The 17,130-nt window shown below is 37.4% G+C and overlaps 2 protein-coding genes across 2 annotated transcripts in view; both read right to left on the bottom strand.

Moving 5' to 3' along the window:
* Positions 1 to 9,911, bottom strand: part of LOC120420560 (mucin-5AC) — a 147,789-nt gene extending 137,878 nt beyond the window's left edge. The window contains exon 1 of the mRNA XM_039583626.2: positions 8,286 to 9,911. Within this exon, the coding sequence (XP_039439560.1) occupies positions 8,286 to 8,830 (545 nt within the window). The 5' untranslated portion in view covers positions 8,831 to 9,911. The remainder of the gene's footprint in view (positions 1 to 8,285) is intronic.
* Positions 9,912 to 13,690: 3,779 nt separating this feature from the next.
* The window catches only part of LOC120420567 (agrin), a 151,285-nt gene continuing 147,845 nt past the window's right edge, over positions 13,691 to 17,130 (bottom strand). Inside the window, exon 5 of the mRNA XM_039583644.2 lies at positions 13,691 to 15,310. Within this exon, the coding sequence (XP_039439578.1) occupies positions 14,767 to 15,310 (544 nt within the window). The 3' untranslated portion in view covers positions 13,691 to 14,766. The remainder of the gene's footprint in view (positions 15,311 to 17,130) is intronic.

Here is a 17,130-nt window from a genome sequence, read left to right as displayed (position 1 = left end):
TTTATTTTTTTTCTTCTAAGGTTTTATGTCTATTCCGATCTGTGGTCCCAAACATCAAAATTTGCAAAAAGATTAAAAGTGGCCAACTTGATTAAAAAAAATATGTCCAGCAATAATTTTTGCCCCATGATTTTTTGGGGCATTTATGAAAGGATGGGGGGACAAACATCTGAAAAAAAAAATACATTGGCCTAAACAGTTTTAAAAAATCAGGATTTGCAAAATTATAGATTTTTAACATGATTAACATAAAAAAATTGTTTAAAACAACTCGCCCTATTCAAAAATACCCATTCACATACATTGCCACCAAGTCAAAGTATTGTTTTATGACTGCAAATGCCGTACTCACCGATACAAACGGAAAAAATAAGCAGAAAACCCCGACTTGAAAAAAATGCATTACGACGCGACGTAATTCACCCCGTTTTTGTTCGCGCGGTGATCCGGGCCAGCCGGCATGCAGCGGTCGGTAACTCGGCACTGACCCACTGCAGAATGGCCAAAAAAGGGGACATCGGCGAGGTCTGTCTACTGAACTTGGCTAGCAACTCATCGCCGTCGTGCTAACTTGCCGTACGTGCATTTTGGGCCAAATTGAGTTAAGAACGCCATTTTATGCAGCTCACAATTCCTCACCTTTTGCCCTTCACAGATGCCCAAAATTCGATTTCAATCCATAGATATTCAATGAAATCCGAAAAAACTCAATTTCAATCTTGTCGTGCTATCTTGTCACTCCCTGAAAATTTATGTAAGTGCGACAACTGCCCAAAGGGAATTCACAGGTCAGAACGCGTTTGACGCACGTAAAAGTTAGACTACCGTAAACATCTGTAATTATAACTCGGGATTCCAGCAGCCAACTTCAACCAAACTTCGGGACAATGCACAGAATGGTTTGTTTTTGTTTACATTGCGTACTTTCGTTTATGTTTATTCAAGGTCAAACATTAAAACGCGTTTTTCTCGGAACGTCAAAATGGCGGGTGTGACAAGATAGCATGACGGCGTCGAACTGCTGGTGCTACTGCAACCAAGCAGGCAGTGGTTAATCAGCATGCAGTACACGGTGTCTCATCGCGGTTAGGGGACAAGGGAAGCTTTTGCACGGAGGGAATAAATGACAGAATAACGGACATTACTTTTATTAATGTTGAAATAAATTTCGAGTGCAAGTTGAAACCACATCTAACAGCACTCAAATTATCTAATCGTGAAGAATTTTGCGAGGACGAAAAATAAATAAATTTTTTGTCGACATAAGTTGCTAGCTTCAACCGGGGTGTACCCCATTTGGCATAATGGACATTTGGCATAACGGGTTTTCAAGAAGGACGTTTGGCATAATGGACGTTTGGCATAATTGGTCCAAGACATCAAGGACGTTTGGCATAATGGACATTTGGCATAATGGACGTTTGGCATAACGGGTTTTCAAGAAGGACGTTTGGCATAATGGACGTTTGGCATAATTGGTCCAAGACATCAGGGACGTTTGGCATAATGGACATTTGGCATAATGGACATTTGGCATAATGGACATTTGGCATAATGGACATTTGGCATAATGGACGTTTGCTAGCTTTTTTTTTGTTTTGTTAAATTAGTATATTTTTTTGTAAAGAATAATAACTTATAGCTTTTTTCCTATTTTCTAAACAGATAGTTTTACTTTAAAAGCTTTATAATGCATTTTTTTCATAAAATTATTTAAAATTCTTTTTTAGAATGTGTCTATATAAAATTAAGATTTATCTCCTTTTGAAATATCAGCTAATTTTTTGTATTATTTTTTTCTTTCTTTTATATTAAATTCAACTAACAAAGAGATGTAAGTTTTGCCAGTCTTTAAATATTTTGCAATAAAGATTTTACACTATTTTCCCTTTTCCCTCCTTTTTGAATTCAACCTGAAGAATGTATGTACATTTGCTCTTCAATAAAGAAATGCAATTAATATTGTTAAAGCAATTTTCTCTTCTTTAATTTTAAAACTAAAAGAAGGTAAAATATCTTAAAAGATGTGCAGTTTTTGTTTTTTTTTATATTTTGCAATTATTGTTTTTTTTTATGCAATTTTCCCTTCTTTAATATTCAACCTTAATAAGGGATGTTCATTTTTCATTCATTCATTTAAATATTTGACAAATGAGTTGTTATGAAATTTTCCCTTCTTTTAGATTAAAATCAACGAATAGAAGGGAAAATCTCATAAAAAATACGTTTTGAATACTTGACAATTGCCTTTGTTTAGTTTATGTTTTTCACCAACCTCTATTCAAAAAATCAATTTAATTAGCAATTAATTTTTTAAACAGTTTTCTCTTCTTTAAGATTAGTTTTAAATAAATACAAGAAGAGAAAATTGCATACACAACTTTATTGCAAAAATAAAGCAACAGAGAAAAATGTGCAAAAATGATAGAAAAGTATAAAGAGAACATCTATAAGAGAATTTCCCTTCTTAAGTTGTATATGAAATATGGTTAAATTTCATAAAACAACTAAATTGCAAAATATTTAATGAAAAGTAAAATCGAAATCTGCAAAACAATTAATTTCATGAATTAATTAAAACAGTAAATCTTCAACATGGGTCATACATCGACATCTGACTACTCTTGTGTCACCAAGCTGTTGTGGCCAAGGCAGTTTAGTTATTGAGTTATTCTATTAAAGGTTCTTGGTTCAATTCCCGTAGACAACACTTTTTGTTTTGAAGGATGAACTTTTTCTTGAAATTGACTCGAGGGCATAATTCTCTCGGTCATCTAGAACTGTGGATTTATTTAGAGATTTTTCCTTCTTCAAGTTAAATTATGATCAAAAGAAGGGAAAATTGCATTATAACAGCTCATTTGTCGAAAATTTGAAGAGGTTTTTTCATCATAAAGTTGAATTTCATATAAAAGGGAAAATTTTATTCAAAAAATATTATTGCCTATTATATTGAAAGGGGAAAATGTAAAGCTAACAAGAGATATTTTCTTTCTTTGAACAAAATTTTCAATAAAAATATCAAAATTTCATTAAAAAGATTTATTGTGAATTATTCAAAAAGGAAACAATTTACTGTTGGGGAAAAAATAAAGAGATACCTAGTTTTTCGAAAAAACTAATAGTAATCTCTGAAAGTTGAATAAAAAAGGCAAATAAACAATACATTTTCATTCGTGAAAATGAGAAGTACTTATAAAATAAAACAAAAATAAAATCTAGTAATAATTATGCCAAACGTCCATTATGCCAAATGTCCATTATGCCAAATGTCCATTATGCCAAACGTCCTTGATAATTTTTGAACGAGTTATGCCAAACGTCCATTATGCCAAATGTCCATTATGCCAAACGTCCCTGATGTATTGGACCAATTATGCCAAACGTCCATTATGCCAAACGTCCTTCTTAAAAAACCGTTATGCCAAATGTCCATTATGCCAAATGGGGTACACCCCTTCAACCGCACGTTGCTACCCCAAATTGTTTCCTGTGATTACTGTCGACGACCACACATGAACCATACCTACTTTAAAGTTAAATTGTCTCTCCCCCCCTGCGGTTAAAAAGTGGGTGTGTGAAAAATGGCAGTTGCGATTTTCATATCATAAACGATATCGATTTCACGAGGTTTGCATTTTTTTGCATTGATAAAATTATTAACCCTTAAGTGGCACATTAACAAACATTGTAATTTTTTTTAAGCGATTATAATCATTACTGTTGAATTGATGCATTTTAAAAGGCATAATTAAAAGGTTATACCAATAGTACAAATATATTTTTTAACAGTAGAAAGGGGGTTAATAGGCACATAAAAACCGAGAGAATGGGGCACTGATTATTATTTCATTTCATTTGTCCGCAAACGCGATTGGAAATGATATCCGATAGGGTCGCTCTCCATGGTCTGCTTTTGAACACACTCACACGTTACTCACTGCACAAAGGGGAATGCTATTAATTAATCACTGATTTTTTTTATTGTAATATCCCTGGGCGTTCGGAGAAGTGTAAATTTATTTATAAGTTATTTAATAAAGTGAGTGATTCAAATGCTCTAGGCTTTACTTTTGTTTAACGGTGCACATCAACCAAACTTTTGCACCCAGATTTTTGATACAGACATTTTAGTAACTTCAAAACTACGGGTACTGTTGAAATATTTTTTTATTCATCCCCTAAAGTATTGTCCACAAAGTAATTTACAACAGAGTTTGAATAATTTCACAATTCCGTTGTTGCAGGATTGGGTCCGTAAGTTTGACAATTTTGGAATAAGAAGACTTCCTTCGTTGCTGTGCACCCTTAACCGGACAATAAAATGTTTTACGATTTTGACAAATCGGTCGGTGATTGTACCAGTTGAGGTGATTCTAAAGCGATAACGAAATTATCTTATCGGGCAGTTTTAATTGAATTTGACTAGAGCAAGCGATTTATTTTAATGGTTCACGTCAACAGCATTGCTTATCGAATATGGACGCATGATTGATTGATCATTATTTGTGATGTTTAAAAAAAACTTGCATTTAGTCGCCGTCTGACTGACTTGTCGCACGTGCAATTTGGGCCATATTGAGTTAAGAACGCCATCTTGTGCAGCTCACAATGCTTAATATTTTGACCTTCACAGATCCCCAAAATTCGATTTCAATCCTGAGACATTCAACGAAATCCGAAAAAACTTCGTGCATTGTTGTCACTTTTCATATGAAAGAATTTTCAATCTTTTCGAGCTATCATGACACACTCTGAAAATTGATGTAAGCGCGACAAATGTCCCAAGGGATTTCAGGTCAGAACGCGTTTGACATAAGTACGAGCTCGACTACCGCAAACATTTGTTATTATAACTCGGGACTTCGGCAACCAAATCCAACCAAACTTCGGGACAATGCATATAATGGTTTGTTATTGTTTACATTGCGTGCTCTCGGTTTTGTTTATTCAAGGTCAGAACATTAAGAATAACGTAATAATATCGACAGCAAGCAAACTGTCGAGTTCAGAAATCTAATTAAGTTGATCAGGAGTTTGTAATCGCGAAAATACGTATTCCTGACTCGCGTAGATGAGCCAGGGATCTGACACGCATGCAGTTTCCTAATATCCCCGCCAGAGGCGCTGTCAATATTGTTTACGTATGGTTTTTGAAAAGGTCGTATGAAATAAATACATAGATTTAGTTCCCAAGTTATTTTTTTTTGTTAGATTTCACTATATTTTGCGCATTATAATAATTTTATGTATTAAGTAAGTTTTTTCCATTTTTTACATTTATTAGATGAATAAAACTAATTTCTACTGGACTATCTTTGAAACAAAATTAAATTTGCATGATTTTTCCTGCCATGAAATATACTTCCAGAAAACTTACATAATTTCAGTCGAAAATGCTTCAAACTAGCTGTAATCAAACTCCAAAGCACTGATATGCCAACATTAGGTTTTCGGTAAAATTAAAAACTGCTCCCTCAGTTCAAATTTGAGATTAAACGTAAATCTTTTTGAAGATGATAACACTGAAAAAAGGTTTTTATTTCTTGTAATTTATGTCCGCTGCGCATACGACCTTTACAAACGTTACGCAAAAACTTGGTTCGATTTTGACTTTACTCGCTTTATATGTGGATGGCAGTCGTGACGTAGCCATGAGTTGAGCTTGGGTGTGATTGGTGTCAGCGTTTTAAGTCATGTTTTGTTAAAAATATGTACCTCTGGAGGAAACCTAGGGGAAATATACCCATTATAAGCCTAATAAGCGGTCGTGTTTGAATGATGCTGGATAATCTTGAGTGTTCCTTGCAATTTACTAAAACCAAGTACACCAACGAAAAGAGCAATTTTTTGTCAACATTTCTGTTTATTTTCACTTTTACTAAAAGTTATTCTTTTTACAAGCATTGAAAAAAATACTTCCCAAATGTATTCTAGTCAGTCGAGAATGCATTGGGCCACGCCCATTTTCCTTTTTTCAGCTTAGTTTTTTTCTTCCAGCGCTCTTTTTGGTTTGCTGAGTGCTGCCAAAATTGATGAAATTTTAAGCGAACACTCACGAAAAGTAGCATTTATAGCGAAAATTTCCTGGCATCACTGGCTCACTGCAACAGGCGCTGCTGGTGGTGTTGGTGGCCACCCTTTGTTCTTTATTTGCCTTCGCTTCTCGCTCGGTTTTCTTCAGCCTTCGATTGGAATGGGTCGTCAAAAGTCAAACGTCAAAAGGCTTGGCGCGTTTGTTTTTTTGATGGCGCTTGCTAATTATTTACATATTTCGGGATTATTTTTCAAGTGAGTGACTAACTAATGTGCAAAAGAACATGTTGCCGGTAGTTGGAAGCAATTTTATATCTTAAGCGCTTTGAAATCGTTAGCGCAAGTGAAAAGACATTGATGGCGGCTTTCGTTAAGCAGTTAACCTCTCATCTTGCGTTTGGATTTGTGTGCCACCAAAATGATGAGAAATGGTCTCGCAAAATAGAAATTATGAGCAAAAGTGCATTAAATTCGGTTTTTTGGCCAGTAGTAGCGTTTTCAACTGAAATCAAGTAATAAATAACTCAATTAGAAGTGAGCAAGCAAGTTTCTATTAAAAGTTATGCAAAATAAGTTGTTCAAATAGTGAAAATCAGCGAATTGGATGGAGTTAGGAGCGAGTGCTTAACCTGCCAAACATACGAGAATTTCTCCTAAATGGCATAAATTTGCGTGCTTACTTGAGGCGGGGCTGTTGCTGGTAAGTTTATAGCCTAAATAGTATTTTTGGAGCTTTAATCGAGCATCAAACTCTTCATATGACGAAGATAGGTGTTTGATTAGAAAGGGTATATTTCCCCTAAGTGATCAATGGATTTCTTCAAGATTTCCACATAAAACGTTCAAAGTTGTTTAAACTCAAACGAAAGATCCCGGGAAAAGCTGTCCAATGAAGGATAAAACTAATCATCATGTTCGACTATCGATTCATTACGATATTTTAAACATTGTACTATCAGTAAACTGTTCCGAATGTTAGGGATGCCTGCGAGCTGTTTTGTCGTTCGAGAATGACAGGAAAAGTTAGTAGTTTTAGCAAAAGCATCATCATTTTTGCTAGGAGTTGTTGATTTAAGTGGATTGCATACTGGATTTATTCATGTTTATGCGATGATTATCCAAGTCCATGAGGCCTGATAATTGAGAGTGAAACTAATTCTACCTGAACCAGATTCTCAGCACAATGACAGTTGTCAATTGCTGGCCGCTCCCTTCTCCACCAAGGGATAAGAAAAAGGGGGTTTGGAAAACGGATTTTTTCTTACTTTTTTAAGAGGATAAGGGAAATTTTCCTCGGTATAAACAAGTGAGATTCGCTTGGAGTTGAACGACTTTAGGAAGGTGAATAAGCTAAGGAGCCACCTTGGGCGAGTGGCAAGGACCGTTTAAATTGTTGTTAGAATATTCAATTTCAAACGAAAACCTGTATAGTTCAGATAATTCAACTTGCATGCAAGTCCTTCTTAAGATCCTATGCTTAATCACAAATCCACAAATGCACAATCCAAAGGTCGTCAGTTCGGATCCCGGGGTGGATGGAAGCATAGGTGTAAAAAGAGGTGTGCAATTGCCTCAACAATCAAGCCTTTGGACACCTAGTTTCGAGTTTCGAGAACGCCAATGCAATGCTGTAAAGCGAATAATTTGATTTGAACTCGGGACATTGGGAGCAGATGAGAATCCAACCCACGAATGCTCACTACTTTTCAGCATCCATTTGAGTGATGAAAAGTTCAACTTTTCAAGGTAAGACTTTTCGATACGGTTTTGGAGTTTGAAACTTAGCACTGTCAAGGCAATAACAATGAGGTAAAAAAGTTTCACTACTCAAACAAATCGATACCGATTGCAAGGATTACTTTCCAAAGAATTCCAAATATAACTCCAATTCCCAATAACTTTTTTCCGACCCTCGAGATAATCGGTACTGGGAGAAAAATCAAATTCTCCAAAAATATTTCATCAACCTGTTTATTACATTTCACCATAATCAATTTTCACGATACGTTTCCGAGAGCCTGGATCCTTCCGGGACATAGGTCCGTAAAGCCAATGTTCCTCGCCAAATGCCCTTATTCGTACATTGGAATCTACCTTTAACGTCGTTGCTGGAAATTGTTCTTCGGAACGCCAATAAAAAGAAATCTCGGAAAATTCTATTAGGAAAGCCCCTCGAGCTTCTTCGCGGAAGCCAGTTACGGCCGAATTTATGAATGAAATTTCTGCTTCTACTTCTACTAGACACTTGCCTGTTTCCGAAGCGCGTCTTCCAAAAGTCCGCCGCGTCCGCCTTCGTGATGCGGAACTGGTCCCCGGCGAACAACCCGTGCGGGAAGATGGCCTTCAGCTCGCTCAGCATGTGCGAAAACACCAGACTCAGCTTGGTGAGGTTCCGCCGGTAGTGCGAGTTCTCGTCAAACATCTTCTCCTTGCCCTCCTTGAACAGCTTGATGGCCTGTTTGCACTTCCGCATCAGGTTGTTGATGAAGATGTTAAAGTGCTCGTTGCCGTGCAGGAGGTGCATCTGGTCCTCGTACTTGGAGTAGATCAGGTGCAACCGCTGGTACGTGTCGGGCAGGATGTCCAGTATGAAGGGAGGGGAGTTTTTGAGGTTCATCTTGGACTGCTGGCAAAGCTTGACGACCTTGTCCATCAGTTTCCACGTCTTCTCCAGGGTCTTTTTGTCCGTTAGGAACTTTTGCTGGGCGCATGCATCCGAGATCTTGCCCTGGATCTTCGAGAAGAACGAGATGTTAGTTCTCGGCTGCGGACGAGCTCGGTTAGTAGCCGCCATCTTGACATTTATCAAAACTTGCAACCACAACACACATATACGCTCTGCACTCTGGTCGGCTGGTCGTTCGGTCGGTCTGTCCGATGGACACGGTCGACTCGACTCCCGAGACCTTCCGCGCACTTCCTCCGCTTCTCCTCTCTAAACGGAGCTCACTTCCGTCGAATTCGACACCAAATCCCACTGCTAGACCTTCCTCACACTGGCGGTACACTTCGTTCCCTTTCCCCTAACTTAAATCAGCCCGAAAATACCCCCTCGGAACACTGCACTGCACGGTCACTTCCGGCACTTCCTGTGACGGTCGCTCAGACGCGTCGTTCCGACGACCCACTAGCCATTTCCGCGACAGATTTCATAACGAAAATAATAAATATTTCACAGAACCGAACAAAATACGCGACGACGACGAGCAACTTCTTCCTCTCACTTGACCAGCAGAGGCGATATACACAGAGAACCAGCACCACCACTACAGGCACCGATTCCCACTGGATGGCTGGTGCTTCACCACACCAACACTACCAGGCCCGACTATATTTTCTTCACTTGACACTTCTTCACTTCTCGGCTCTCTCTCTTTTCGCTTGACGTTCGTTCCTCGTCAACTCTCGCTTCTTCTGTTCTCTACACAACACTTTGTGTACACACAACCACCTCACCAATACCACCAACGCAATGCTTTGACAGCAGCAACCCTGCTTCTTGCTCACTCTACCCCGCTACCACCCAGTGCCCCGTATCCTTCCGTTCCGGTCGCACCGTATCGCTCTGACCCCACCGAGTTGACAGATCGGCGACGACCGCCGCCGCTGTGTGAGAGAGAGTGCGACAAGATAACTGTTATTTGTGCACCCGTCCTCCTCCGGTCTGGCCTTTCGTGTCTTCTTTCTAGGACACTGCACTTTCCAAAATCTCCGACCCTGCTGAAGGGAACTCCAGGCGGGCCTGCAAGCTTCAGAATCAACGCGGAACGCGTCACTGGGACACAACACGGAACGGAACCGACGACGACGTAGACGATGTCCCGCGGATGATTACAAACGACGACGACGGCGGTGATGGTGCCCCGAAACGACAATCCATCGTGAAAGCTCGAACCGGACTGCTCGAAGAAACTGCTGTAGAGCCCCTGTGTGGTGGTAGTGCGTTGGTGTTGGTGAGATGTGGAGAGTTGGTGTGGAGAGATTTCAACATGTCAGGTTGGTATTGGGAAGCAGCTGTCAAATGAAGCGACGAGGGATTCAGGTTGGAGGTGAGTTAATCAAAACAGCTGTTAAATTGAAGAAATTTTAGTATTTATTCTTTCAGAGGAAAATACTCACGCGATTGGAATGGTTGAGCAATCGGATTAAATCTGGATTGGTCGTCACTTATTGCAGAAGGTAGATTGATGCATCATTTGTACCACAACATCACAACCACTAGTACCATTTCAAGCAATTTCAGGTATAGTCGAAGTTCTCCACAATCCATGGAAATCCCAATTTGCATCAAGTATATCGAGAGTCGTGTTGAGCCAACTACGTAAATTGTTAGCTGAGTGTTCTCAGCACTAAGCCACTTAATAATCGATTAAGCTTAGATTATTTGTTGATTTGGAGGATTCAGAGGAATATCATAATTGATGAGAGATATGTCAAACTGATTTGAGTGATGTTGAGTTATGAAATGGTTTATTAAATTATTGTACAACAGAGCAACTAGAATGAACACTTTTAATAATCTGAAGGTGAAAACGTTTTCAGTAAACTGACTATCATGTCCATGATAGGGAATCGATGACCAAGTTAAGTTGAACACACAAACTTCTTCACTAATTTCGACATGTCTCGGATACACCAATTTCAAAAATGCTTGAGATTGTTCATCTACACATCCTCCAGTCGCCTAAACTTAAAACAAATGAAATATTGTTTCATTTGGAGAAAAACGAAAATTACTGCTGGAGGCCACGCTAGCTCTTACGGCTTTTTGAAATCTCACAAGCTGATAAAAGTAACGAAAAGTAGCTGACCAATCAAGTTGTGGTTTTCAATTAAGGGTGAAGCTCTTTGAAATGTTGCAAGCATGAAAGCTCATCCGTATGCTTTAAGGTGCCATTCACGAGATGGTGCTCCGAGCTTTTAAAGAAAAGCTTTATTCTCTACGCGTGTGGAGAGAATGCGCACCTGTGCACGATAAAATATGGCAGAAAAAAGACTTAATTAAACTTTGCTTAAAATTTAAATAAAAACCTATATTGATCAGGAACTATTGATTTGAAAATTGTTTATGATGAATTATTTTTTAATTTAAATAGTTTAATCGTTTCTGGTTAATTTGAAAAATCATGAAAACTTAAAATTCCATTTTGACGGCCTAGAATTATTTTTATTGGAATTTTCACGTTACATACTTAAAAATCAGCGAGGTTTATTAATAGGATTCTGAGATATGATTTTTTGAAAATGTATTGTGGGTTTTTCGACGTTGCAAAGAGAAGATGACAAAAACTGGAAAAATCTACTTTTTCACTTAAACTGCGCTAACTTAAACATTGTAGCGATGTAAAAAAACGTAATATATAAGTAATATTTGATGTTATAGCAAAATATATAAAAAAATATATTCCGGGAAATGTCCATTCTCGATTATTTCACTTCAGATAACGTCAAGAGCCAAACAGTCAATGTTACACCAATTTGAATTGTTAGTCTTGATTCAAAAATTAAAAAAAATCTTTTCGAAAGGATCCTTAAACTCCACAAATGGTTCAATTTTAACAGTGAAAATTCAACAATTAGTATATTGGCATTCGAAAATGTGGGGATGTTTGGTTGAAACATAAAAAACTTAAACTTTCTTGTTTTTTTCTTTTATTCGCTCAATTCCATCAACCAGAGGTTTAATCTTTAACGTGTCTCAGGCAATTTTATTGGAAATTTTCCGAACATGTTGAAACAATATTTTCAGGAATGGAAAATCAAAAACTCTATTTGAAAAAGCTTAAAACGAGAATTTTTCAGTTCAAATAAAACTTTAAGTGGATATATTTTGAAAACTGTGCAATTTAAAAAAAAAACCTTTGATTTTACATTAGGCTAGTACAAATTTTATTTAATGTTTTTGTCTCCCCCCTTTTGCCTCGAAAAATTAGGGGGAATTTTTTTTCTAAAAACTTCAAAATTTCATTGGAAATTTATGTACAGTCCAGACTCGATTATCCGATGCCTTGATTATCCGAAGTTTCGATTATCCGAAGGTTTGTATGCGACTTCGGAAAATCGAATCACGAACATTCTTGTTTTAAACATCAAATTCGAGTTCTGCAACTCCATTTTAGTCAAATTTGAATAGTTGATTGCCTATTAAATAATAAAATGCATTTTTTTCAATATTTCAACACCGCCATATTGGCCGCCATCTTGGATTTAAAAGTTTTAAATCACTTTAGCGTAGTTTAGGGGTCATACTTAAGCTCGACAGTAAAAAGTCAGGCAACGGAAAAAAAAATTTCCGAGGCCTTTGGATAATCGAGTCTGGACTGTTTAGCCAGCTGAAATCAATGGAGCACTTCCATTCGAACAGTTATTGCTTTTTTCTACAATGTATTCCTTATGGGAGAACTGTCATTTCTACCACTCGAATCCGGTGCTCCATTTAAAACGCGTTTCCCTGCGTTTAGGCTCATTTTTAGCATGTTTGAGTTGATTTAAAAATCTTTTTTTAAATTTTTGAAAAAAAAAAAACGATTTTAAAGTAATGTTTGTTTTTGTCAATTCTTTCATTTTTTGAAAGTTAATATTTGCAAAACAACTCTGGAGTTTTTTTTTTGAAAATGTCCAATAAACCAAATTTTTAGTTTTTGCTTTTTTAGTGTTTTTTAAACAACCTTGAGTCAGTCGGGACCGTGGTGTAGGGGTAAGCGTGGTTGCCTCTCACCCAGTCGGCCTAGGTTTGATCCCAGAAGGTACCGGTGGCAAATTTTGAGACGAGATTTGTCTGATCAAGCCTTCCGTCGGATGGGGAAGTTAATGTTGGCCCCGGTCTAACCTAGAGGTTAGGTCGTTAGCTCAGTCTAGGTGTAGGAGTCGTCTCCCTGGGTCCTGACTCGGTGGAATCGCTGGTAGGCAGTTGGACTCACAATCCAAAGGTCGTCAGTTCAAATCCCGGGGTGGATGGAAGCTTAGGTGTAATAAGATTGCCTCGACAATCAAGCCTTCGGACACCTAGTTTCGAGTAGGAATCCATACAAATGCTGAAACTATGGCTTGTTATTTTATTTATTTATCTTTTGGTTTTCGAAAAATATGGATTTTGGAAAATAGATTTTTTTGGAAAAAGAAGTAAATTTTAAAATCGGAAAAATTCGTGTATTTTTTTCTGAATAGTCCTCATCGATATCTACAACTTTGTCAAAGGTTAAATTTTACCGACTTTTTAACTGCTGATCGATCGGAAAATTACAACTTACCGATTTCAGTAAAAAAACAACGAAACTTGGTAGTGAAATTCATTTCTTGAGCTTTTTTTAAGGTCCCATAAGCTATTGTTTTTTAAATGTTTATAGGACCTATTAAAAAACTCTAGATTTAAGAATTTATCATTGTTCTTCTAACAAGCAATGTAAGCACTTTGAAGGTTGGCAAATACCAGTGAGCTAAGCTCTTTTAATGTTCTGTAAAATTCAGTTTAATTATTTAACGATCTGAACTTTACCGATTTTCAAAGATCGAATTCGGTAAAAAATCATCTATTTGAGAAAATCCTTTTTCTAAATCGTCGATTTCCTAGTTTGAATCAAACGATTATTTTAATAATTCATAGTTCAAAACGTTTAAAGGGATATATTCACAAATCAAATTAAAAGCATCACCACTTGTTTAAATTTTTCGTTTATTTGTAATTTTTAGCAAAAATTCATAATCCTACATCGAAAAGCAAACTCCCGCGGCAACTTGCTTCAATTTTCTTCTCTTCGTCACGTCACTGGTTCCGATCACTCGATTCTAAAAAAACAAAATCTCTGCTACAATAGTTATAGCGTACAACTATCTCTTCTCGCGCGCTTCAACCGTTTAACTAAACGCGGTATTTTTGTTTTCAGTAAACAGACAAAAATAATACTACACTGCTGCAGCGCGATATGTGTGTGTTGTGTGTGGGAGTGAACTTACAAACTAAAATGTTGTTGTTTTGTTTTCAATAAATTACGTTTTTTTTCGAATGTTTTTTTTTTGCTTTCAATAAATTACACATGATTCGCGAAAGGATCACTGCTCATCGTTATGTTCCGTTTGACTAATAAAAATAATTATTATAAAATAATAATAAAAAAAAACTCGTTTCACTATTTTTTTACACGTGCGTCAACTAACAGCTAAAACTTAGCGCAATTTGAACTAATATTATGTCTTTTTTTAAACGTATCTGCTAAAATAGAACACTGCGTACAACATTTTCTCCGAGCACGACATAGAACAGTAAAATAATTAGACTTTCGATTAGTGTAAAGTGTAAATTTTACCCGAAGAGAGGAAGAGTGTCGAAAAAGAGGGGGTGTGTGATTTGTTTTTCAAGTCTTCATTTTCTCAGTTCTTCTTCGTTTTCGAAATACTTTTGTTGGCCGAACGTTGGTTGGTTGGGGTTGATTTTAGAACACTAATGTATACTTGTATTGACGCCTCCGCGGTACTAAACGTTGCTCTAGTACTTCTCGCGCACTGGTTATTCTGAATAACTAGTTCTTTTTTTTGTTAAATTACGACTCTAACATCTAAACAGCCTTAACAGCTAGAAAGTAAAGATAAGGACAGCTTGTGGCAATGAGTTTTTTTTTCTCTCTTTTTCTTCCCTAGGTTTTAGAGGTTATGGAACGGACTCACGGGGTTTTCAGGGTTGTGGAAAAGGGTTTAGCCTTAGTGACTGTGTGGCAGTTTTGTGGTGTTGGCTTCTTAGTACAAATAGTTGTGCGACGGTTCCTCGGGTCGTCCGCACGGGCCGATGTGTTTCTTCTGGATCGATCGTGACCGGCAGTTTTCGATGCTGAGGAAGCACTCGTTCGAGTAGGTCTTGCCGTCGGTTCCGCACACCGGTTCGAACTCCTGCGGGCAGATTCGGGAGCAGCCTTTGAAGGTGAACGCCGACAGGCAGCGCTTGATCGGCACCACGAACATGTGCTTGCCGCAGTTCTCCTTGCGCATGTAGCACTCGTTGGGGTAGAGCTTGTTGTCCGAGCCGCAGATATAGCCGGTCGGCAGGGCGTCGCAGTTGGCCTCGCACAGGGCCGTCGTGGCGCAGTTCTTCAGCGAAACGGGCACCACTCGGAGGCCGCACGTCTTCTGCTTCAGCTCGCAGCGCGATCGGTACGTGTTGCCGTCGGAGCCGCAGATCGGGGTCAGGGTTTCCTCCTCGGGGGCGCAGTACGAGCAGTCGTTGCTGTCGGCCTTGGTCTTCAGGACGGTGCAGGCACCGATGTGGGCCAGCTGGACGCCGCGTCTGGAATTGAAAGGATGTTTATTTTTTTCTGCAGGCAAAGATTATTCAACAGAAAATGTACAGATTATTATTCCCGATTCTCCTCCTATTAGATAGATTAGATTGATGGTTTCCGTAGTTTTCAATATACTAGAATTTTGGTAACAAAAATCTTGTTGCACCATGGTCTAGAGGAAACATGCCCTTTTTAAGCCTAATAACCGGTCGTGTTTGAATGATGCTGGATAATCTTGAGTGTTCCTTGAAATGTATTAAAACCAAGTACACCAACGAGTAGAGCAACTTTTTGTGAACATTTCTGTTTATTTTCACTTTTATTAAAAGTAATGCTATTTCTTTTTCAAGCATTTAAAAAAAAATATTTCAAAAATGCATTCTAATCAGTCGAGTGCATTGGGCCACGCCCATTTTTCTATTTTCAGCTTAGTTCTTTTTTTCTTCCAGCGCTCTTTTGGGTCTGCTAAGTGCTGCCAAAATTGATGAAATTTTAAGCGAACACTCACGAAAAGTAGCATTTATAGCGAAAGTTTCCTGGCAGCACTTGCTCACTTGCTGTGTTGGTGGCCACCCTTTGTTCTTTATTTGCCTTCGCTCTTCGCTCGGTTTTCTTCGGCCTTCGATTGAAATGGGTATTCAAAAGAAGACTTAGCGCGTTTGTTTTTTTGATGGCGCTTGCTAATTATTTACATGTTTCGGGATTATTTTTCAAGTGAGTGACTAACTAATGTGCAAAAGAACATGTTGCCGGTAGTTGGAAGCAATTTTATATCTTAAGCGCTTTGAAATCGTTAGCGCAAGTGAAATGATATTGATGGCGACTTTCGTTAAGCAGTTAACCTCTGATCTTGTGGATGTGTGTGCCACCAAAATGATGAGAAATGGTCTCGCAAAATAGAAATTATGATCAAAAGTGCATTAAATTTGATCTTTTTGGCCAGTGAATGGCATAAATTTGCGTGCTTACTTGAGGCGGTGCTGTTGCTGGTATGTTTATAGCCTAAATAGTATTTTTGGAGCTTTAATCGAGCATCAAACTCTCTATATGACGAAGATAGGTGTTTGATTAGAAAGGGTATATTTCCCCTAAATGATGTGCATCGTACATCGACAGTCTAGCCATATTCTTTGTCATTCTGGTCATGTTGGTAACATAACAATCTACAAAGTTTTTTCAAAGGTTTGAGAACTTCATTTGAGTAATTTGCGATATGGGTATCAAACGAAGCGAAATTTTGTGTGGTTTTTCACTTTGTTAGATTTTTTTTAATACTAAAATTTTCACAAAATACCTTATTTTTTCGAAAATACGAAGCGAAATTTGATATGAATTTTCAGATTATTAGATATTTTTTTGTTTCGTTTCGTTTTTCGAAAATTTTGAATGCATTTTAATTTTTTTGTAAATCACTAAAATTTTTACAAAATATCCTAATTTTGGAAAATATTAAAAACTTTATAATTTGCAATATGTATGGGTATCAAACGAAGCAAATTTTTTTATGAAGCATATAAAATTTGAAAGCTTGCATGCAAAATTTTGCTTCGTATGATACCCACATTGCAAATTTTGAAAATTTGATGAGTATCGAAAAACTACGGTATTTTGTAAAAATGTTAGTATTTCTCAAAAAAAAAAAAAAACTCTGATGTAGTGAAAAAGCATACCAATTTTTTCTCCGTTTGATACCCATAGTGCAAATTTTGAAAATTTTATTTTTTTCAAAAACTACGATATTTTGTGTAAATTTTAGTATGAAAAAACTCAAATAAAGTGAAATGGCATACACAATTTAGCTTCGTTTGATACCCATATTGCAAAT

Source organism: Culex pipiens, chromosome 3 (genome assembly GCF_016801865.2).
Source record: "Culex pipiens pallens isolate TS chromosome 3, TS_CPP_V2, whole genome shotgun sequence".
NCBI lineage: Eukaryota > Metazoa > Arthropoda > Insecta > Diptera > Culicidae > Culex > Culex pipiens.
Note: the sequence above shows the minus strand (reverse complement) of the source record. Positions and strands in the feature narration are given on the sequence as shown.